Below are 25280 nucleotides of genomic sequence, written 5' to 3'. Positions count from 1 at the left end.
GAGTCTGGGTGAGGCTGGGCTTATCAGGTATTCCACAAAAAAAGCTTTGTTAAAATCTTCTCAAATGTCATCGCTGTTTTCAACATACTTGAGGAAATATGCCAATTTTTGTAGATTTTATGGATATACATCGTTATGTGTTGAATCTTTTGCGACGGGAGTACACAGCACAAGTGACACATGTGTTTGTGGTTTACTGATTTGACAGAATCTTCTACATGCAACATGGTAATGCCACACTAACATCAAACTTTCATATTGTCCACAAAATATCCTCTTTGTTGTCCTCTGAGTTTGAGACCCCTGGTTTAGAGTGACCAGACGTCCCAGTTTTGAGCCCTGTGTCCCCTGTCACAGCAGATTTAACCAAAACAATTAATTTATCTCAGTTTTATACAAGAAATGTCTCAGATTCCTTTAGAAGTTTAAAGAATGGTTTTCACGTGAACTGTTGAAATGCAAAAATTAGAGACGGGGGCGGATATTTGCAATTTTCAGCGCATCAGCTATCGGCCTCAAACCTAACGCAGGGGCCAATATTTTATTTGGGCTGACCAGCTGCATAAAGAATACGCTTAAAGCTTTATCTGAACACATCACTGCAAAGAGGACACAGTGTAAATGTAACTACTGCACTCCTATCAACTTTATATTGAAAAAGAGCTGTGAATGACTTTGTAGTGAAATTTAAATGATGTAATTTGGGGAAAATAATAAAAAACTGCGTTACATATTGACCCAAAAGTATGGGCATCGCTCATCGGCTGAAACCCATATCAGCCGATCTTTAGCAATATATATAAATGTATAATTCTCTATGGGGTTTGTGTATCATAATCGCAATGTATTCAATAACATGCCAACACAAAAAAATGCAGTTTTTTGAATTACCATGTTGAATTTACAGTTCTTAGTTTACTTAGTTTCTAAAACATGTGATTCTCTTTTGTTCAAATCTTGAGACCAGTGAATAGCTGTTTGCATTGACCTGAATGCAGGGAAATAAATACTATTGACTGAAAGAAGACACCGGTCACGTCTTCAGACCTATATGTTTCCCAGTGTCTTAAAAGTTAGATTCTTCTCTATAGTTTGGTCTGTCCTCGGAGATTGTACATTTATAGCCTGACAGTGAGCCGCTAATATAACCAGCTTTGGTCGATCTTCCTTTATGAGTCTGGATCAATGGTGCAAGTGTGTGTTTTTAAAAGGGCACGGCTGAATACAAGACAGGTGGTTACACTTACACACACACACACATATACAGACACATCTATACACACCTGGCTGCTAGGGGCTTTTCTCAAACCTGTCGATGCTGTGAAGAGGGTTTCCATGGAGACCGCAGGTGTTGGCATGGTGACAGTGTCGATGACCCGGGGATTAGGCATGACAATGAGCCATGACAATTTCTCTCCTATGTCTTCCGCTGCTCTCCAACAGTCTTGAATGCTCTGTTGTTAAAAAAAAAAAAAGAAAGAAAAAAAACATAAAAGTTGCCCTAAGGATGTGTATCAGGAGCCAGTGGTTCATCAGGTTTTACGACTTTCTGCAGTTTTTTTTTCCACTGACCGTAAAACAAGTTCACAGAGTGCGTCGGGGGGGTGGGTAGTGTATATTGTGATAATGCAGTTTCATTTTCTGTATAGTTTAGTACGACCAGATGTCCCTCTTTACCCGGGACAGTCCCAGATTTCATCCCTGTGTCCCCTGTCCCAGCAGATGTATCCAAAATCAGTAATCAGTATCCAAGACATGCTCCTATTTTTTACCAACAGTAAAACGGGGAATATATTGTTATTTGTTTAGCCAAAATACAGAAAATCGTGCTTGAAAATGAGTGGAACACAAAGAAAAACTCTCTCAGATTATACACTGATTCACAAATGAGTCGTGAAAGATACGTGAATAAGTCATGAATGGACAGAGTGCATAATAATATGTAAGAAAACAACAACGGCGCATCGTGATGTAACACACTGCTCCTCGTTGTTTAATCCTTACTTGCACACTCTTTTCACTATTTTATTATTACCAACCAACCCAACCCGGAGGTGTCTCAGTTTTTGATAAAAAAAACAACAACTCCTGTTTACTTAGTACCTGCTAAAGTAATTATACAATGCAAGCTAATGTTTGCAGCTGGAATTATGAAAATAAATGCAATGAACTTTATTAAAGATGTAACCTTTGCTGCATTGTGTTATTGCAGTTCCTACTCACACTTTTGCGATTCTAATATTTTGAGAGGTCACAGCACTTTTTACTGTAGGCCTATTACTATTTTTGCTATAAAAGTATCAGTATTTTTGTATTCATTACCATTTTACATATTTCTAGTACTTTTTTAATATATTTACACATGTTTTTTGTATCTGAAAGAGAGCTGCAGACCATAACTCCCAATGCCTTTTTCTTCACGGGGCTAAAGCTTACGCTGCAAATCTCACAACTGTCGACTCCGTGGACCACTGACTGATTGACTGCGCTGTGATTGATTTGTTGATTCATACCAGAGCTGTGTAAAAAATCTTGGGTCGGCTCTCCCGGCTACCTCATCAAATAAAGTGCACTTAGCCAGAGTACGGACCTGCTCCCAAAGATGAAAAGCTTAAAGAGGGAGGAGGGGCGGAGGAGCTGGAGAGAGATGTAGGAAACATTTTGTCCACATAGTTAAGTTTACTATTGTCACATACAGTTTTGCTACTCATGCACTTTTGAGCGCTAAAGTGGTAAAAAAAAAAAAAAAAAAAAAAAAAAAGCTGTTGGGCAGACCAGCACATTCCGAAAAATTGGGGGATAGCATATTCCATGGTGTAATCTACTTACGATGGCCACCTTCCAGGGAGACTAAAGCCATCAAAATATATACAAATACATGCTACTGTGGTCCCTCGTTTATCGGGGGTGTTACGTTCTAAAAATAACCCGCAATAGGCAAAATCCGCAAAGTAGTCAGCTTTATTTTTTAGAATTGTTATATGTTTTAAGGCTGTAAAACCCCTGCACTTTTCTCAGGCAGGCATTAACATTTTCTAACATTTCTCTCCTGTTTAAACACTCTCAAAGTTCAAACCTTTGTATATTATATCCCCCTTCCTCGACGATCACTTTAAATGTGTTGTTCAGGGTATCCGGTATCCGCAGAGACGCCTCTCCGTGCACAGAAACACTTTAAAGTTTACTGAAATTTGTCGGTGAAGAGCGTTTCATCGACATTGTGGGTTTGGTCGGGGAGAAAACCTGCAAACATACAGCACTTCAGAGTCACACTGCGATCGAACATTTATGTAAATTTGGCTGAACTCATTCTGTCCTGTAAGAGACATGGCGCGGAAGAAATTGGCAATGGTCTACAGTCTCTTAGCCAATCAGGATGCAGAACACAATGCACATTCATACGCTGTTTTAAAAAAAGCGAGAGGAAAGGTGAACCGCGATATAGTGAGGGACAACTGTATTTCCTTTTTAGCTCATAAGTCCATGTTTAGTTCTCGAATATGTTTTATTACTTGTGTTGGAGTTGTAGAAGTATCTAAAGATGCCATGCCTGATTTTTACTGTCTTGAAAATGTGGGCGTCCTAATTATTCACAGAGATGAATAGAAATGCGTACAGCCCCTTTAAGTAGGATAAATAGTAATAATTATAGAGTGAACACAGTAGACCAATAGAACTAACAACTTTTAATGATTTCTCAAGTTCTACCAAGTTGTGTTCTCTTGCCCGGGGAAACAAAGCGGTAAGGGCATCTGATGTAAATTACCGAAACAGTGACCACATAAGTCTTGATGAACTTTTTGGCTGATTATACCTAATTATAATATCATAACCTCCTCTCACAAAGCCAGTTCCTCTCTCCATTCATCCCTGAGCGAGTGCACTGACAGAAACTTTGTCAGCAGCTTGGAGCCCAACTGTTCTTTCCTTCCTGCTCTCCAGGCCTCTCCGAGTTTTAGTGTGGTTCAGCCCAGTGCATTCAGCCTCCTGTGACAAAACACTGCAGCGCCAATGAGTCAGACCAGAAGTGGACAGACCAGTGGGCCATGGAGGCTCTATGCCCCTCCATCTTTTAAAACAGTTACACAATTTTATGAATTTCGATGAAATGTCAATTACTTTTGTAGAGCGAGCAATAAACGTTGAATATGCTTTAGATATGAATTACAAATTACTGTCAACATACTTTATTTTCTTTTGCTGGTTTCAATAGGATCCAAAACAGTAGCACTTTTCCACCTTCTATGCTCTCAAACCGCTCACTCATTTACACACCAGTGTACGCAGACACTGGGGGCGGTGGAGGTTAAGGGTCTTGCCCAAGGACACAACAACAGTCAATGTGTCAACAGATATGACTGCTCTGATGTTAATGTCGAAAGTGGGATTTGAACCGCTAACGTTCAGATCAGCCGACAAACATTCTACCAACTGAGCTACCGATGTATTTACAGAGAGCTAACCTTTACATAGACACTAATAAAAGAACATCTGTCAAGACTTTCTGGCAAATAACCTGCATGTTCTTTTTAAAACTAACACAAAAAAAAGATAAAATAAAGAATAAAAAAACCTAAATGTCTTCAAATCCCTGTCTTATCTTGGCTCTGGAAATGTTTTGGGCAAGAATCCAGCTTGTGACCTTTTCCATCAATCACAACTAAATATAGTGTGCCCTACTTAAGTGTTAAACGCTTGATTTTGGCAGAACAGACACACTGGGGGAATCCCTTCCGCTGTCTCGTTTGGAGTCTGTTATTTTGAGCAGACTGCGATTTGTTACCTGACCTATTTTTACCACACAGAGAGATTTCTATTTTAGAAAAATGGCACATTTCCAGATTTGTATTCCTCTATTCCCGGAACTCAGAAGTGAATGACCAAAAATATTGAATGAAAAAATTGATCAAAATTTTTGGCATTTATTTAATGATTTATAATGTTGTCTAGCTTCAGATCCAAAGTAGATGTGGTGATGTGGGGCGACAGGAGCTCAGTTGGTAGAGTGTTCCACTAATCTAAAGCTTGACAGTTTGAATCCCGCTCTTAACATCATTGGTAGAGCAGTCTGATCCAAGGACTTGTAGGTTGGTGGTGCGATTCCAGCTCTCACAGATGAATGCTGTTGTTGTGTCCTTGGGAAAGACACAGCCCCCTCACCCCCAGTGTCTGCGCACACTGGTGTATTAATGTGTGTGTGAATGGGTGAGTGGTTCCTTAATTTAAAACGCTTTTAGTGCCTTGAAGGTGGAAAAGCACTATATAAAAATCCTTCACCCAGTTCAGCTGAGGCAACCTGTCAGAAACAGTGAGCTGCTGCAACAGAGCACCTGCGGACTAATGTCTAGATCTTAAGCTAGTCTTGGTCGAAACCTTAACTGGCAGATTTGACCAATTGTGCATGTTTTGGCTTGATGTGGGGAGCCAAAGTGCCTGAAGGAAACCCACCGTGCCGTAACCAACCACCCACAAAGTTAGAATCCAGGTTTTATTCAATTTCTTTATCTTCTCATTTGCTGCATTTGACCCAGCATTTGACCATTATTAGTTGAGTGTTAAGACAAAAATGTACCATCAAAACATTAAATACAGTTTATTTGCAGTAGACCATCATGCAATAACACTTCCACTTGTAAAACTTGTACAACCACTCGCAGAATAAACCAGATGAACTCAGATGATTTTGAGACATCATGGGCATGTGTAGCTTTGCGTGTGGGCCGCTCTAACTGACCACGCCACATGCCGTCGTCCCATTCAGCTTGTTCTCTGCATCTGCTCCTTAAACCAATGCCAAGGCAACCAGGAATCCAGCATGGAACCACTACGAAGCATCATTGCTGTTAGCTAGCATTGTACTGACTAAAGCTGCATGATACTGGAAATTTTGGGATATGCCATATGGACTGCAATATCAATATTATTGCAATATTATTTGAATATACTTTAATCCAAAATTAAAAACCAACAAGCTTTAATATACAAAACTCTGTCAAAATACAGGACTAAATCAAGGTTAATTTTGAACTTGTGTAAGAAAATCATTAATAAAATCAGCTTTATTTAAACTATTCTTAAAAAAAACAGATGGAGAACCTTGGTGTTCGATATACTGAATATAGCAAAATAAAAAGTGCATTTGGTCAACTGGATAAAAGTTCTTCATTCAGTGTAGTAAGGACTGCAGTGAGTGTTATACTGGAGAAATAAAACAGCCACCTGCTCCCTAAGAGAATGTACCAACACTGTCACAAGAGCAGTTCAGGACATCAATCTGCTGTACATCTCCATCTCAAAGCCACTAACCACTCCTTTGAAGATAGTGAGGTAAAGATCTTAGCCAAACAGAAGAAATGATTTGAGAGGCGAATTAAAGAAGCAATTATTGTTAGAAAAGACAATCCATCTTTGAAAAGGAATGGGGATCTTATACATCATTTATCTCCTATTTATAACCCCATCCTCAAAACCTAAATCAAGGAAAACAATAACGGTAGCCAGTATGCAAATAGGTGTGAGAGCACCCTTTAGGGGCCTGAACGAGTATGCGAAATATGACTCAGGCACAGTTCGTACTTAGTGTAGTTCAATAAACCTAGCCAACAAGCAAAAACTGTAAACAAATAGGTGTTAGCTTCAGTGTAGTTTGCTCCTTCTTTCAGATAGATATAAGGCAGTGTCCACCAGCGATCTGACCAGAACTGAAGAAGCAGCTTCAATCTAAAACTTTTGTCCAGTTGACCAAATTGAATTTTTTATTTTTATTTTTTTGCTATGTATGGATCGTACCTGGATGACTGGGGGATTACATAGATAAAGTGAGTATATTGCGGTACGGATTATTGCAGCAGTCATTACCATAATACAGATACTTTTGCAATATACTCCGCAGCTCTAGCATCAACCGATACTATTTCCCTACCTCTAATTTGGGTTATCCCTCAACCCCACTCTTCAAGTATAAATTACCCCGGGCCTCTAACAGCGTAAAAATGACAACACATGGAATAAAGATCAGCCAGTTGGTCATACAGTGGAGTAGCCATTGTGAATAGATCTGATATAATACATCAGGAAATAGCCCTAATCATTTCCGACCATGATAAATCGGCTGTCAATCACAAAGCGTGGGGGCTGCTCATTGAGGCTTACAGTATATGCCAATGTGGAGTGGGAGATAATGGCGCTATGAAAAGGCCACGTTTCATTGGACGGTGGGTAATTATTGCACTACTGTGATGAGAGCTTCCTGCGTACAAAGATGGCAGATATGTGTGGCATTGGCGATGGTAGGAGTTGTAATAACACAAGAAATACAAGTGTTAATATTACAGGGCGTGTATGTGGTCTTGACATAAAGCCATGTTAATTAATGCGGTAATTCTCTGTCATTTAAAACAGTCCCATCTGTTCTTCGAAGGATGAAAGCTGCTTGGATTTTTCTGTGGCTAATTACAAGACAATAAAGAGCTCAAAGACATTCAGCAGGAGAAAGAGTCGTATTTCTAAAACCAATACTGACTGGGAATGATTTTTTAAGTGCATAATATAAAAACAAACAAACAACTAAACAGTTAAATTTTACAGGGACGAGGACTGATCTGAAGGTTGGCAGTTCGAACCCCGCTCTCAACATAAACATCACTGGAAGAGCAGTTTGATCCACTGACCCACATGTTGGCATTTTGATTCCAGCTCCTACAAGTGAACACTGTTGTTGTGTCCTTAGGCAAGACACTTAACCCACCTCGCCTCCAGTGTCTTTGTACACTGGTGTATGAATGTGTGTGTGAATGGGTGAGTGGTTCCTTGATGTGAACATTTACCATTTATCAAACGTGGTGGATTTATCGAAAAATTTGCAATGTATAAAAAAACATTACTTGTTTTTTGGAGCAAATATTGAGTATTGAGTAGAAAAAAACAATATAAAGAGGTTGAATATAATGGAAAATAAAACAAACTTGGCAATGTAATATATCTTTCAAATAGCGGTATTTATGTGTTGTAATTGTGCAGTCGGTTCACGTTTTGTGCAATACTTGAACGACAACCTTTACATGTGCAGGCCTGTTTTAGCACATTTTTTTTTTATTGCTATAAATATTATCTGGAGATTTTTATTTTTGTCAGCCTTCTACAATGGCTATAAAAAACATGGGTTTGGTTGTTTATTCATTCATGCATGATACCTCAATTGCACATTCAAGCTTGAACACTTTTTTTTTGCAAAATTGGGTTAATGGCCTTGACTGAGGTCTGAGGAACAGTGTCATCTCTCAATTCTGTGGACACTTTGTTTTGCTTTTGTTTATTTTTGGCACTCCTGAGACACCATACACCTGTTCATCTCAAATTACAATGCAGGCAGATGGTCTGTCCCTGAACAAGCAGTTTTCTTTTTGCCTACATGTATTTTTATCACTGCTACTGGAAGTCTAATTACATAACACTTAGATGCAATATTTTCTCTTTTAATCCGCACTGTGTTTGAGATTATAGTCTGCACTTGAATTTGTATCTTGCTTTATTATTGCTGTAGGCTTTGAAATTGCCTTAAATAAGTCGCTCTCTTAGCACCGTTGACTTCACCATTCACCGTGCACCACTGATCCAAGAAATGGAGCTCCTAAACTGTTTAGAGATTATGATTCTGCTCTAACCTTCTTTGTCCTTCCTGGCTTCTTGTCTCCCAGGGCCTGGTGGGGGAGAAATATGGCAGCATTCGTGTGCCCGGGGAGGTGGAATCGGCCGAGTTCGAGATGATCCTGGACGCCGCAGTGGAGGCGGGGCTTGACACTCACATTCTGGAGGAGTGGTACTGCCGGGACGAGAACTCAGTACCACCTGCTTACTACCTCAAACCCAAAGCCCAAATGCTCAAGAACTACCAGAACTCTGTAAGTATAGTGTTCAGTTTGGTGGCTTGCGTTATGGGAATCGATCTTTTCTATAGAGAAGTGGTGATCTCTCTGGTTTTCATTTTTGGATTTCTATTTCAATGCAGAAAGTTACACACAGTTGCTTTAATATTTTAGGTTGCGGATTTCTATGTACTTGCACTTAGAAAAAGGCCGATATATTGGACCGATACCGCACTTTTTAGCGCATCGACTATCGGCCTTCAGCAGAGGTCAATATTTAGTTTGGTCCAACCAGCTGCCTGAAGAACATGCACATGTAGTAAAACAATCTTGTGGATGAATTAGTACTAAATTCAGATTTAATAATTTGGGGAAATGCTCCAATATCGGCCATAAAAAAAAAAAATATCGTCAGGGCTTATCGGCCATCGGTTTCTCTGGATTCTAAACAGTTGGTATTGGCATCAGCCATAAAAACTCATATCGCCCGATCTCTATTTGCGCTGTCATCTTTACTCTGTTTGTGTAGTGTAATTGCTTATATTGTAAATGACACAATTTGACTGCAACTAACCATGCAATGATACTTACCGTTATTGTATTATAATGTACTTAAATTTAGGACTGTAGACCTTTAGTTGTTTGGTCAATTAATCGGTTGATAGTGTCTTAGTCAATTAAAATTTGTACTAGTCAACTAATTATTTTATTTGCAAGGATTTCTATGAACAACATATTAATACACATTTTTAAATATAAATTCAGTTTCCCAGTACTTTTCTGTATAAATACTTGTTTTGTGGCATGAGCTCCTATGCAGTTGTCTTGTCTTGTGAGTGAAGTTTGGGTCAGACACATTGAGATATTTAATAGTTTTGAGAGTTTGCCACAACTAAGAATTTCTTTAGTTGACTACAGCCCTACTTGGATTACATTGTATTTTCATTATAATAAATAATTCATGTTTAGATTGCATTTTTTATTATTTTGAAGACAAACTAGCTTGAATCCCAGAAGAAAAAAAATGGCTGACCGGTGTGTTTAAGATGGATTGACCATGTGCCTGACGTGTAGATTCAGACTCTTCCTCTTCCTGCTCCTGTTAGATGGAATCAAGTAGTGTGACCAAAAGCAAGAATGACAAGGCCTGGAGGACTGTGTCAGAGGAGATCAAGCGCATCTTCAGGACGGCCGTGCTGCAGCTCCAGGAGAAGGGGACCATGAAGAGCGTTCAGGCCAAGAAATTCCTCTGCTCAGGTCAGTGTCTGCTCTCGTAATATCTTTGAGCATGCCACCTTTTTGAGGGTAGTCAGAGAGAGAATACTTTGTTATACTGTGGTTAGTGAGAATTGTAATGCTAACCACTGAGCATTATTTTGTGCAGTGCAATGTGCAGTGTCACTACGCTGTGAGCATCACCAGAGCAATGGGTAAACAAATGAAATACTGTTAGGAGGGACTAGCCTCAGCTAAAATAGAAATAACTAATGCTTTGAACATCTCTGGATAGTCAAAAGGTTGTCAGATTTAAAAGTGAACTATTTTCAGTTTGTGGGACCATGGTATAAGCGGATTAAACAACGCGGAGTCTTGAACGCCACGACACGCACCTCGTGGTTTAAGCCTTACTTATTTGTTATGAGGTTCATATGTTATATATGTGGAGAGAGAGCCTAACAAGACGTCTTTCTTTGGTCAGTATCAAAAGTGGAAGGAAAAAACACTGGTGAAATGATGATAATGCACAAACACGTGTCTTTATTTAAAGGTGCACATGTAACTTTTCCCATGGTGAATCTGTAACTTAATTGTCTCGCTGGAAATGCTATTACTTTGTTCCACATGTAAAAAAAAAAAAAAAAAAGAATTCTTACTGTGAATAGGATCGCTTCTCCATTGATCTGACCTGTAATTTGGCCTGTTGACCTGCTTGTCTTTGTAGATATAGAGAAGTTTAATGCCATATTCTTGGTAAAACAACATCTGGTTGCAGACCCTCCAACAGAAAAGTGACTCAGTGAACCCACTCTATCGTTGGGTTTTTTTTTGTTTGTTTTTTTAAGGCAGGAAGATTTTCTTTGCATCTGACTCTTGCCGCTAAAGGTTTTCTATTATTTTTGGGTAAGATGGGGTTTTGTATCTTAAAATAGTATCGTGGTTTCTTTTGAAGGCAGCCTTTGATCTAAATAAAGCAGTCGTTTTCCATAGTGCATAATTGCAGTTAAAGTTTTATAATTTGATTCCAATTGTAAGCACTTTTCTTGTTTAATGTTCTTTAATTGTGCTCTTTGGGCTTAAAATGGCACTCGGGAAGTTCTATCGGAAGTCCCAACTTTCTTGCTTTCTGCGCTCTCTCCTAATTATCCCGTTGCCATGTGCACCGGACTACACAGGAGAGGCTGGCAGAGATTCAGTCAGCTGCTTCTTTGTAGGGGAGCCCATGATAGAGCTCAGTGACGCTGGCTTATGAGATTTTATCAATTTTGTTTGGGCTTTTAAAAAAGGCTTGAGAGAAATCTGGCTAATCGCGGGCTAAAAGGCACTTCGGCAGCAAGATTTCCGACAGTCTTTTGATGGTTATCTATAGGCAGCAGCAGCGGCTTTAATCACAGCCTTAGATTGGGACTTTAATGTAAACTAGAGCCCTTGAGTTAATTTTGTAATGCCATAATTAGTTTAGGATACATCGACAGCTGTTGTATTCGAGGAACAGCGTTGAAACAATGATGAAAACATTTTTATCTGAAAGAAATCAATGGGTGTTTTTTTTTTCACTTTTTATAGTTTGCCAATTCCTGTGTAGTTAAACTTGTACATAAGCTCCCACTTTAACTTTTTTGCCACAAATGTTTCTGTACTCTGTAAGCTTTCATTCCTTGTGTATTCTGAAATCTTGTCAGAGAGTAGCATTGACTTCGCCAGCCTTCTCTCTGTTCCTTCTTTGGGTCACATTGGTTGTCTTATTGTCACAAACTCCATTGTTAGACTTTCTCAGATCCTTCGAAATGCCCATTTGCTTGCTACAGCTGTCAACTTTAACTTTGAAATAAATAATGTATATCATAGACTGTAGTTGACTAAGTGAGTGTGACGTCATCCATAGCGTTCATCATAGCAACCAAAGAGCCAATCTGGAGCCAGGCTAGCTCACCCACCCCGTTGGTTTAGCAGGAAGCGAATGCTTAGCAACGCTGTCAATCAAACCTGTTGCTAAGGCTAGCGGGAGCAACCTCGGGGAATGCACCTGGTTTGTCTGTTTTTAATGTGCACATCTTGATTTATGGGCAAAATACCAAGATAAAAACACCAGAATCACGTAGAGCAGGTGAATATGAACATTTTAAGACCAAAATGACTACTCTGACAGCAGCAACTACTGAGGGAGGGGTGACAGTTTTTTCAATGAAAACTGAATTGGAACCAGACACAACAGAGCCAGAAGCACACTCATACTTACTTCCTATTCAGAACACAGCGGCTAGTGGGTTAGCTATGTCAATTTATATATACAGTCTATGATTTATATCCACCCACAAGCAGGAAATATAAACAACATTATGCTATTATTTTCACCTGTCAATGGTCATAATGCTAATATGCATTCATTGCAATTACTATGCATTGTGAAAACTAATATCATAATTGGCCTGTCTCCCTTTTTTCAGCTCTGGAAGATGAACTGGACTTTGCGCTGGGTAAACAAACTCCCGCCTTTCTCAGGAAATGTGTCTGCTACATCCGAAAGATCTCCAACTTCGATCGATTCGCCAAGCTCCCCGAGATGGCCAAGTACATGGATATCGTTGTCAGTAGCGACCGAGTCATGCGTAACCAGGAAGCCTACGAGCGCCTTCTGAAAGTACGAGATGAATTCATCCCCACGGTGGTCGCCGCCTCCAACCTCCGCGTCTACTCCTCGGTCACCCATTGCGACATGAAGCTGGGATACTCACAAGAGGTCGAGAGCCACTATGTTGAAGGCCTTTGTAAGCAGTTTTATGAAGATATGGTAGATATAATACAAGCCACAGTCCAACAGAACTTTGACACAGAGACAGACTCAGTTTACGATGAGATTCTGCAGCACTTGTCCCTGTGTAAGACCTACGCTGAGCTATACGAGTACCCGAGTGAAACGCTGGATTATATACAGGAGTATCTGATGCCCTCTAAGGGGAGCAGGATGAGCCCAATGGTGCTGTATGGAGGGCCCTGCACTGGAAAGACATTGCTGCTCGCTGAGGTCGCCAAACAGGTAATGTATTATTTATGCATGGATTTATTAATGTATGTTTATTTATTTATTTATTTATTTATTTATGTGTGCATTTATTTTATTTGTGTATATATTTATTCAGTTAGCTTGTTAGTTATTTTTTGTTTATTATTTAAGAAATTCCACAACTTTTCTTAAGTTTTTTTTTTTTTTCCATGTCAATATGTAAAAATATAGCATTATGAACAAATCAAAATTATATTCGTTCACAGCCCTGCGTGATATATCATAATATTATTTTTGCATTTACAAGTATTTGGCATCATTGTTATTTTGTTGCAAATCACTCAGCATAATCATGCTCAAATCAGACAACTGACTAACTTGTCATATTATCCCACTCAAAACCTTGGAGCGCATGCCAGCCTTTGAAAACATCAATAATATCAATACAATATAGTCGTCTTGTCTATTGAGAGCTGTAGACATTGGGCTCGCACCTACATGAAAGTGAAATATGTATATAATCTATATCCATGAAGAAAGTCAAGGACAGCAGATGGAAACTGTTTACCTATAATCTGGTGCAGAACGTTTCTGTTATTTATTTATGCTTAATGTATCTTTATATTGTCACTTCAAAGAAAGACTAAATTCTAACTAAACTTGGATGTTCTATGTACTGCCAGAATAGGTTTGGTATTCAACAGGAATTTGAAGGTGAAATCTCCAATTCTTAATTTGGTAATAAATAATAAAAAATTAAAAATTAATAAAATATTTAAATTTTGAAAGCATTTAAATTTAAATTGACTTGTACTTAAATCATATTCTGCTGGTCGATTTTATTTCTTGACTTCATGACTTTCAATTTCACATTTGAGTAAATTATTTAAATACACTTTGAATGAAATAGAAGCGTTGCCTTAAGAGTGGAGCTCTGACTAAATAAATTATCTGTTGTATAATTTCCCCTTTATGAATAATATCGGCAATGTTTGAGGACATTACAATTTTAACTACTAAAGATTTTTAATGACTGGGCTACTGTGGCCGGACAGGCTATCTGAAGGACAGACTCAATGGAAAAACAGGCTTCTTAACAAACATTAAAGACAGTATTTTTTTCTTTCTACATTACTAATATGTGCCTCCTTTTTGTTTTATATTTTCAGGCATATTCATGGCTACAGAAAGAGATGGGCCCTGAGACCGACCCAGTGGTGATAGTTCGGTTCATCGGCTCCTCACAGGCCTCCACAGACCTCCGGCCGCTGCTGCAGAACATCTGTGAACAGATCGCACTAAACTACCGCTGCCTGATTCACTTTTTGCCTAACAAGATCCAGGAGATGAGAGAGCTCTTCATCAACCTTCTCGGGGAGTCCTCATTTCACAGACCATTGGTTATAGTGCTGGATTCCCTCGAGCAATTATCAGACGCAGATGAAGCTCGGAAATTGTGGTGGCTTCCCATACATTTGCCTAGGACGGTCCGCATTGTAGTTTCAACATTGCCTAACAAACACGGCATCCTACAAAAGCTGAGAAACCTCATCCATGACGACAGGAACTATGTTGAACTGATGCAGAGAGATCGCAAAGTTTGCAGTCAAACGTTAAAGCAGCAGTTACTGAGGGTCAAGAGAAAGGTCACTTCAGGACAACAGATTTATGTCAATGAGGCGCTGGCTAAGTGTACTTTACCCATGTTTGTAAATCTTATCTACAGAGAAGTGGTCCACTGGCGCTCTCACAAAGATGTGGATGACCGCTCCCTATGCTCCACAGTGCATGAAAGCATCGAGCAGCTTTTCTACTCTGTGGAGAACAAATTAGGCCAGAGGTTTGTCTTTAGAGCACTGGGCTATATTACTATGGCCAAAGCAGGGTTAACTGAGGTTGAGCTGGAGGATATTCTGTCCCTAGATAACATAGTGCTGGGGGATGTCATAGTGGCAACTTACCTCAAAAATCCTTTGAGGATTTCTTACGACTTAGTGGCAAAGCTGAAGGAGGAGCTGGAGGGATATCTAGTGGAAAGACAAGTGCGAAATGTCACCCTAATGGTCTGGGCCAACAGGCACCTGCACCTCATCGCTCAGAAGCTTTATCTCAGTAATGAGGAGGATGTCCACCAAATGCACAGTCTCTTGGCCGAGTATTTTCTGGGGGCTTGGTCTGGGGGCAGAAAGAAAATCTTTACTTATGATAACAACCACTTCACGTCCCTCAACATATCCCACCATAAAAACCCTCACCATCAGCAGTCCCATGAGAAGGCCTCCTCTGATAAGTACTCCTATGACAGGCAGACGCCAGAGCAGCCCTGGGTCTTCCAGTGCAACTTACTGGAGCCAGACATCTTCTTTGTGAACCACAGGAAGATGACTGAACTGGTCTACCATCTCACTCGCAGTGGGAGGACAGATGATCTTATGTTCGGGGTCATCATGAACTTCAGCTGGCTCTACACAATGATTAAGATTGGTCAGTTTGACAAGGCCTTAACTGATATTGACATAGCATACAGCTACTCCCAAGAAAAGGAGCTGAAGTTCTTGGCCACCACTTTGCGCAGTATCAAGGTGAAGGTGCTGAAGAACCCTGCGTCATTGTCTGCGGAGCTTCAGCAGAGGCTCCTCCCAGTGGTCACCTCTCTGCCTAAGCTCAGACACCTCCTCCTGGAGTGTGACAAAGATGGTCCAAAGTACTGCTCCATTGTGCCTCTACACTCCTCTATGGACGTCACCTACAGTCCAGAAAGGCTGCCTCTCTGCTCCAGCTACATGCAGATAGTGGAGATCCTGCCCACTCTAGCCCCCAACATAGTCCTCGTAGCCTTGGAAGATGGGTCTGTTAGCACATGGGATGTGGAGAGCCGACAGCTACTGAGACAGATCGACACAGCTCGATCTGTTGTACTAGGAATCAGGCTAACAACTGATGAGAAGTACTTGGTTGTAGCCACAACCAAAAACACGCTGCTAATCTATGATAATCACAAGTCCTGCCTTTTATCGGAGGTGGAGATCAAAGGGTCAAAACATGGTGGTGTCGCTGGGGGTGTTGCCTTCATCAATGGTTTTACCTTATCCACCCACCATGCTCTGGCTTGGTTGGAGGCCAGTAAAGATGTTAATGTGATCGACCTGCTCTACGGTTGGCCTCTTTACCAGTTCCACTGCTGGTATGAGGTCACATGTGTCCAGTGCTCGCCTGATGGAATGTATGCCTTTTGTGGACAATACCTGAACACTGCATCCATCTTTCATTTGGGCAATGGCGACAAGCTGGCCACTATAACCTCTGAGTTCTCCGGAGGCTTTGTTAAGTCCATTCTAGTTCTAGACACCTTAAATCAAATGGTAATGATAGACAATGAGGGTAGTTTGTCAGTGTGGAACACCAAAGAGATCACAAACCCACGGCTGATGGAGGATTACGACTGCAGAGGAGATGACAGTGAAGTTGTGGGCATCGAGTTATCAGAAGACCAGAAATCCATTCTTATTTGCAAAGACAGAAGCATAGAAGTTCTAGACACTAAGGTTTGGAAGATGGTAGAGAAGTTCAAAGCCAAGCGAACTGAGCGCTTTGTTGCCGCTGTGCTCTCTAAAAACGGACAGAGCATTGTAGCGTCCATGGAAAACACATCCTCCATATTTGTGTGGAGAAGGGACAGTGGGCAGTGCATGGCTAGCCTCATTGAAATCTCAGGCGCTATTGTTAAACTTATCAAATCAGCCCATCACAATCTGCTGCTCTCAGTCGCCAGCAGTGGAGTTCTGTCCGTTTGGGACATTGACATCATCACAGCCATGTCCAACATCGACAAAACAGGCAAGAAAATCCAGTCTCTGCAGCTGTCCGGACGAGAGGACTATGTCTTTACTATGGATGGCTCAGAGGCTGTGCACAAATGGAACTTCAGCACAGGCTTCATCGAGACAGTCTTCAAGCACGAGGGCATAGTGGAGAACTGTGTCCTCACCTCCTCAGGGGATCTCATGGTCTCATCCGACGACAAGTCCAGCCAATACATCTGGCAAACCACCACCGGAGAGAACATATTCCGCATAAATGGACAGAGGATATCGCAGCTCCTCATCACCCACAACGATCAGTTTGTGGTATCTCTTTGTGAGCAAAACGCCTCGCGAGTTTGGAGGCTAGCTACCGGGCACAAAGTTTGCAACATTTTAGTAACTCTACAAAATGCATTAATTACCACAGCTAATACATTTCTGGTTGGCACTTCTAAAAACAAACTACTTGCGGTTAGCTTGTGGTCAGGCAGTGTGTCCAAGAAGTTCATATGCGATGATGGAATCACCATTGTCAACTTCAAACTCATTCCGGACTGTCCTGACTGTGTGGTATTCATTACTTCAACAGAAACCGTGTTTATCTGGAGCGTTGCTGATGAGTCCATTTGTAGGCGGGTGCAGCTGCCAGCCAACTTCCTCAAAAATCTCGAAGACTTCCAAATCTCACCAAATGGCAAACTTGGCATTGTGTCAAAGGGTGATGAAAATATTAATGTTCTGGATCTCCACAGCGGTAAGCTAAGGCTTGTCCATGCTGCTGGGATAATTTGGAAGCAGAAATTGTCCCGGGATGGGCGCTATTTAGTCTATGTCTGTTTCCGTAACTGTGAGGAGGACGATGAAGCTGGAGTTGTGTCCAATTTGATCGTGATGCGCCTTGCGGATGGTAAAAGCATTGGCACATGTTCTCTATACAAGACACCCACATACTTGTCGCTCTCCCAACGGGCATTAAATATCATTATTGGCTTTGAAGATGGTAGCATTGGCACGTACACTGTTGTGGATCGTGTGGATGCTGCCCTGAAAATCAAAATTGCCACATCAAACAGTCGTCAGATTGTCAATAATGCTTCACAAAAGGTGCGACCAAAATGTGGCAACCATTCCTTTAAGACGGTAGCGGACTGTACATGGAGGGAGTCGACTGAGGTCTTCTCGCGGGACAGTCCTATAAACGTATCGGACTCTGGGGAGGGGGAGTCCACTACGCCAACGAAAAAGACTGAACTGCTGCAGTGATTGGTGGAAAACCAGGAAGTGGGTGGGGTATAAGTCTGAATCTCTGGGGCGCAGTTGTTTCTTGTTTACAGCCACGTGAATCAGCTGCAGATGTCAGCCCTTTGGGTAATATATGGGCCGACCAATTTAGCGCTGCACTCAACCTATTACTAGTATTACTTCCAACCTACAATACAGTTTTACACATGAAGACTGTTAGAAAAAAGCTGTGTCTTGTAAAGAAGAAAAAATGTAAATTTTGTGCCGGCTTAGTTTGCCATAATGTGTCCTTTTTGCATTGAAGAACAAAAGTATTATTTAAAGTTGCCATAAATTATATGAATCATTCCACAATTCTCAGGCTATTTCACATTAGCCCACTTATTCCGTTAGTGATGTCTAAAACTGAAAAAAATGACACAACATTGCTAAAAAAAATCTGCCTGCTTGCTCTGAAATGAACGAACTGCATTTCAACCACTGTGGGCCAATGTGACTGTAGCCTATGTCATTCCATTGTATGCATTTGTCCACAGCCATAGTTACATTCAAATCCACATCAGTCGGTACTGTACAAAAAAGACCTATGAACATATGTACATATCTCTTTTTGGCTGCTGCAATTCGTGCAACTACTTATAAAAATGTTCCGTTGTGCTTAATGCAATCAAAGTGAGTGCCTGGAAATTTCAAAATTTTCTCTATATGTGCAGACAAGAGTGAGTCAAAATGCAGGGAATTTGTAAACTCAAGAGTAACACACACAGTTGCATATTTGCATTAGTCCAGTGAATAATTTAATATGGCATTACTTTGTGAAATTCAAAATTATGAACATTTCTTTGTTTACCTTAGTGTCAAATTACCTGCAGTTTCATTGAGGTCTGTGCCGTTTATTTATTTTTATGAATATATTTATTTATTTTGAGGGGAAACCACTATGAGCATACAGTGTAGCATAGCACCATACACATCCTCGCCTTAAAAATGTTGCTTTAGATATAATGGATTTTTTTCTATTTCAAAAGTGTGTGAATATATACAGAGATTTAGACAGTAAGCACTTTATGTGTAGTTTATGAGAAAAAAGATTTACAATTATAAAAAGAACAAAGTACTATATATCGTTTTAAGTGGCCTAGAAGTATCCATAAAGGTCCTATATTACGCAAAATTGACTCTTGTGAGCTTTTAGCCATGTTATAATGTTCTTACCTCCTCAAAATATACCAGGAATTGTGTTTTATTTCGTTCACACATGTTTGAGTAATTCTTTATTATTAGTCTGTCTACATCTCCAAAGCTCTGTTCCTCCTTGTGATGTCATGAATCAGTAGTTTTCAAGTTAATAACTACCTTTTGTCTAGTAGAGATTGACAATTAAATGAGCTGAAATTATCCAAATGATTCTACTGATGGTGTATGGAGTTTAAAAAGAGTTTAAAAACACAGTCAAGCACTTCCTGTATTACACATGACATCACAATGTGGAACAGAGCGTTTTCTGTTTGAGAGAAGAACTCAGCCCTAAATATGCAGGGTTTGTGTGGTAAACTTGCGTGAATGGAACAAAACACAGCTCCAGGTATGTTTGTGATGAGGAAACAACATTATAACATAGATTTGAAAATATGGGTAATATGGGCCCTTTAACAGGCATTGGACTTGCCTTTTTACAGTACAGGGCATCCAGGTACTTGCAAGTTACCATCATATTTCTAAAATTTGTGCATGGCATCTTTCAAAAATGGTTTAGATAGTCTGCTGACAATCTAAATAATATGAAGGTTTTTGCAGGTACCGTGATAGCTTTTGTAAGCATGTCTGTTTCAACCCAAACGGTTTGTGTTCGCTCAGATAAAATGCCAGGCATGATTAAAAAACAACATGGCACCGTTTTCACATGTTCGTATACTTTTAAAGGGCTATTCCATCTTTTGTATGTTTACTAGTTTACAAAATTATGGCCCTTGGGTAGTGTCTAACTGGGTAGCAGCACTAAGCTTTAAAATATTTTGTTTTGTCAATTTGAAAAAAAGTTTCTCTTGTAATTGCCAAAGTCCAGATAATTTGTTTTTGAGGCTTGTACTGTAAAGATATTGTTACCAAATTGTTTTAGTGTTGAACTGTGATTCTGTTTATGATAGAGAAATGAGCTATCTTTGCTAACAAGTATTTAAAAGAGTCCTTCTTCTATTATATTGGAATGCCAGTTTTAAGAGTATATTTGAATGTGACCATATGGAAGCCAGTACACGGTATTATTGTATGTTTCTGTAACTTGAATGACTTTTAATAACGTACATGTTTGCAGCTCATAGTTGAATGTTTCTATTGTATTCTTTGTATCGTCAGAGCTGACTTTACCTGTTTAGAGATTTATATTTTCATAAATGTTGTACTTACATTTTGTTACAGAGTTGTTTAACTGGGAGTCGAGCAGAAAAAGAAAAATTATGTCTGAAGCAATATGAATCTAGTGTGTATGCATTGTTTGTATGGAGCATTTTAATGTAATAAAACGGTTCACTTTTGGCCTAAGTGCAAGGCGTGCCAACTTTCATGTGACAGACTGTATAAAGAAGTGGACTAAGTGAGTGCGATGTCACCCATAGCAAATGAGGCGCCTCAAGGATAGCAATTACAGAGGAGAATTTATATTTGGAATTCCGACCACGGGTATCATAGCAACCAGAGAGCCAATCAGGAGCCAGGCTGTTGAAGGTGTCGCAATTTCTCACCTGCACTGCTGGTTTGGCAGGGCACTTAGCAACGTTGTCAATCAAACCTGTTGCTAACGCTAGTGGGAGTGACCTCGGGGAAAGCAGACGCCTCATTGGTCTGTTATTAATGTTCACAATTTTAATTATGGACAAAATAGTGAAAGAAAAAACATCAAGATTATGTAGAGCAGGTTAATACAAAAACTTAAAGACAAAAATTACAAGTCTGACAGCAGCAGCTACAGAGAGAGAGGTGACAGTTTTTCAATAGATAGTGAATTGGAGCTGATGGAGCCAAAAGCGCACCTATGTTCACTTTCTATTTGGAGCGTGTTGGCTAGCGGAGCTTTCCAAATAGGAATGTCCATATATATACATTCTGATTTTTTATTTCATTTGGTGCCGTTCATGTTATAGAAAAACGCTCAGACCATCTAAGCTATGTTTCAATTGGCACTCTTAACTTGTATCATCACGAACATTGCAGTGCATGATGGGAAACAGGTCTAATTTGTGGTTTCCAAGTTTAACTAATGGCGGAGAGAAGCACGCAGAGCAGAACAGAGCTGTACAATGATTTGATAGGCTGGTAATTGCTCCTCTGTGTACAATGCCGAACGCCAGACAAGCCCGCTGAATGTTTCTCCAACGTTCACTGACAATATCATCATAATTAGGCCAGACATGTTCCCTGCACCTGTACAGTGACCTGTGCCAGGTAAACCCACAATATACACTGAGAGGGCAGAGTGCATTTTCTACAATAAATAAACTATAAACATTTTGAGGACAAATATTGAAGTGAAAAATTTGTAGAAACATAAGCACACGTTATCTAATCCACATTTATTTGTAGAGCATTTTAAAAACAACAAAGCTAACCAAAAGGATATAGATACAAATGAGCTAAAAACAAAATAAAACTATTAAATATGTGAAAAAAGCAGTAGCAGCCGTTAAAGGTGTAACTTGGAACCACGGAGATGTTATTACTTTGCAACTCTATGGCACTAAACCCATTTGTCTCTTGGGATAATAACAGTAACGTCACCAGTATGTGCATGTTTTTCAAGGTATTTTTGCAGCAATTTAAACATCCGTATCCGACAGATATGTTTAATGCCATACTGTGGATCATTCATGGCAAAGCGACAAACAGGTGATGGACCCTTCAAAACATTTTTTTTGTTTTTGCTTAATACAAAATAAAAATAAAAAAAACATACAGTAAAAACACTAAGCACAATTTAGCATAGTTACATATTAATAACAACAACAATCAGTGGTGAAAGAAGTACTCAATATTGTTATTTAAGTAAAAGTACAGATACTGGAGTAAAAAAAAAAAAAAAACTTAAGTGAAAGTACCTGTTTAAAAATATCGTTAAAAGTATTTTGCACTTCAAATATAGTGATTTTGATAAAGATTTGTGCTAAATTTATTTATTTTTTTCAGTTTTTTTTTGTTTTTTTGTTTTTTTTACTCAAACTATGAAAAAATAAATTAAAAAAAATTAATCCAGCAGGTCTCAAAAATAAAAAATTCTTTTACTTTTCAGTCCAGTTAAAAAATGTAGTGGAGTAGAGAGTACAGATACCTGCTCTCAAATGTAGTGAAGTAAAAGTAAAAAGTATCCACTTTAAAATATTCTTAAAAAAGGACAGATACTAAAAATTTTACTTAAGTACATTATTTTACTACTTTTACTTTATTATGTTCCACCATTGAAAACAATTACAATAATTATAACTTCCCAATGGTGTCACTCTAACCCTATATGTCGCAAGTGTTTGTGCGAATGTGCGGCGTCACCACGGCAACATCAGGTCCACCCCGCGGACACTGTGGCCACACCCCCTCTCATTGTAATGCCAGTGAGCTCATGTCTGTTGACTATCTGCCCTGCTACCTCTTTACCTCTTTCCAGGCCCTATGACAACATGGGCTGGACTCCGGCTGGACTCCGGCTGGCACATTCCACCCGCTTCGGTCGCTGCCATATAATTACAATGGAGTGTTTGCAGAACAGGAGGTCCCCACATTGTCCTGCAGAGCACCAGTGTGTGTGTGTGTGTGTGTGTGTGTGTGTATGTGTGTGAATATGACAGCAGAAGTATAGTTCATGTGTTTGCCTGGACTAGAATAGCTCCAGCTTTGTCATTGGTATTTATTATCAGCCAAACCCCTCCCCTCCCTTATCGTCATGGCTTTTTCAACTGAACCGGTGTACTTTGTAGTTTTAAGTACATCCAATGATACTCCAGTGATTCAAATAATATGTTTTGGTTCTAGTAAGCACAAGCCCAAATTAAGTTTGTCTGTTTTCTGTTCATTGCGCTTCCACATCTTGTAGTAATAGTAGTATTGGTATAACTGTTACTTTAAAATGTATTTAATCTACTCCAACTCTGAAGCCACATCTGTCGCAAGGCAAATTGAGAGGGACATGGCAAGCAAAACATGCCACCTGCATAATAACTCATTGTGTACCAGTGCTGCAAAGACAGAAGACTTTGAGTTGGGTAGTTTAAAAGAAGAAAGAACAAGAAAACTACAGAAGCATGGATGTCGTGAGGGGAAAACATGATTAATCATAAAGACAAAATTAAGTACCAGTACTTTTAATTCAATCTATAATGTACAGAGGTATTTTATTTTGAAACTTATTATGATGCCATTATTTTTAGGTCCTACTAAAATAACTCACTCATTAGCACCCTTTATGTTGAATTATGAAGCACCTTGCATATCAGGTAGAGGAAAACTGCTTCCCTTCCCTGTTTGAATAGCCCATGTTTGACTAACTAAAAGCTCTATATCAAATATGTGATGTTTGCTCAGAGAAATCAGCCCAATTTCATCCAGCTCAAAGATAAAGCCCTGAATTTATGAAGCGATTAGAGCTGGTCTTTGTCTGAGTGGTGAGTCAAACCCAATCCTATCACACAAAGTCTACAGCTGAAGACTTTAAAACGGCTCATTCCTCCTTTTATCTCCTGTACATTTCTGTCCTCCAAAGACTTCCATAAAAGTCTTGTTTTCTTTCTGATTTGATTGATGGTGGGGTTTGTCGTACGAGAGATAATGATGCTTTTTAATATTACAGTAATACAAATGATATAAATAATTGGCCTAAAACAATCAAATAATTACTTTTCAATTTACATTAAAGATACATAGCACAACTTATCTGGGATGTTTTATTTAGTTTTTTTGACAGGGACAGACATATAAATATTGCCGCCAAATTGGTTGCCGATGTTCATGTACATAACAATTTGCAACCCTCACCCTGGTTAGGCTTTTAAAAGGTGTTAGTAGAAAGATAAGAATACACACATTAAAAGAATGGGCCATATCTGTCCTCGCTACATCCCATGGCAGTTTAGTTCACAATTTTGTTGCGGTAACTAAAACATACAAATGCCAATGCCGATTTCCACAAGGACAAGTCAAAAAAGTTGCATAGTGTAGCGTTAGTGGTCCTATATTATGCAAAACTGACTCTTGCAAGGTTTATGCCATGTTATAATGTCGTTTCCTCATCAAAAACATCCCTGGAGTTGTGTTTTGTTCCATTCACACACGTTTGAGTTATCCTGCATTATTAGTCTGTCTAAATCTCCAAAGTTCAAAATGCTCTGTTCCACCTTGTGATGTCATGAAGTGGTAGTTTTCAACTAGCTCTCAACAGCTACTTTTTGCCTTAAGTTCAGTAGAGATGGGCAATTCCAGGAATGAAATCATCCAAACGATTTTAGTGAAAGTGTATGGAGCACTTCCTGTATTACCAGATGACATCACAAGGTAGAAGAGTGTTTTCAGTTTGAGACAAGAACTCAGCCTAAATATTCAGGGTTTGTGTGTTAAAGGTGTGAATGAAACAACATTATAACATAGATCATAAATAGAGTAATATGGGCCCTTTAAATTGTAATCATTTTTGTTTTTCACTTTAAGAAATAGGTTTGATGTATCTCACAAGAATCATTTATTACTGAACCAGATAATCCATGTTCCAAGTCTCACCACTAAACGCACTGAGAGTCAACATCAGCGCCTTTGTAGGGGTTATTATTATTATTATACAATACTTTCTGCTATAACTGACTACAAATGCGATTTTTGGAAACAAACCTTAGTCCCTACATACACATACCAAAGTTCATATCTGCGGACAGGTGCGTCACCGTTGCATTGGGCCCAACAAAGAGTACATTGACTCGTGTTTGCCGACAGATTAGAGTCCCTTGTGTTTGGTATGGGCCAGCTAACAAAGTCACAAAGCAGAAGATGATTATGGTTCAGTAATGCACACCCAAGATAAAGAACCAAATAATTTCCTGACGTTTTACTGTGAAAAGGGGTCAGATGTTAATAAGCTAGCTTGTTTCCTAATCTCCAAATTAATCCATGGATGAAGTT

General features: G+C 39.5%; 2 protein-coding genes across 2 annotated transcripts in view; one reads left to right on the top strand and one right to left on the bottom strand.

Moving 5' to 3' along the window:
• Positions 1 to 18932, top strand: part of LOC117386522 (NACHT and WD repeat domain-containing protein 2) — a 56684-nt gene extending 37752 nt beyond the window's left edge. The window contains exons 5-8 of the mRNA XM_033983921.2: positions 8697 to 8900; positions 9971 to 10121; positions 12530 to 13119; positions 14256 to 18932. Of these exons, the coding sequence (XP_033839812.1) occupies positions 8697 to 8900; positions 9971 to 10121; positions 12530 to 13119; positions 14256 to 18152 (4842 nt within the window). The 3' untranslated portion in view covers positions 18153 to 18932. The remainder of the gene's footprint in view (positions 1 to 8696; positions 8901 to 9970; positions 10122 to 12529; positions 13120 to 14255) is intronic.
• The window catches only part of rell1 (RELT like 1), a 112848-nt gene that overhangs the window by 25474 nt on the left and 62094 nt on the right, over positions 1 to 25280 (bottom strand). The window lies entirely within an intron of this gene.

The sequence above is a fragment of the Periophthalmus magnuspinnatus genome, chromosome 18, assembly GCF_009829125.3.
Source record: "Periophthalmus magnuspinnatus isolate fPerMag1 chromosome 18, fPerMag1.2.pri, whole genome shotgun sequence".
Taxonomy (NCBI): Eukaryota; Metazoa; Chordata; class Actinopteri; order Gobiiformes; family Gobiidae; genus Periophthalmus; species Periophthalmus magnuspinnatus.
Note: the sequence above shows the minus strand (reverse complement) of the source record. Positions and strands in the feature narration are given on the sequence as shown.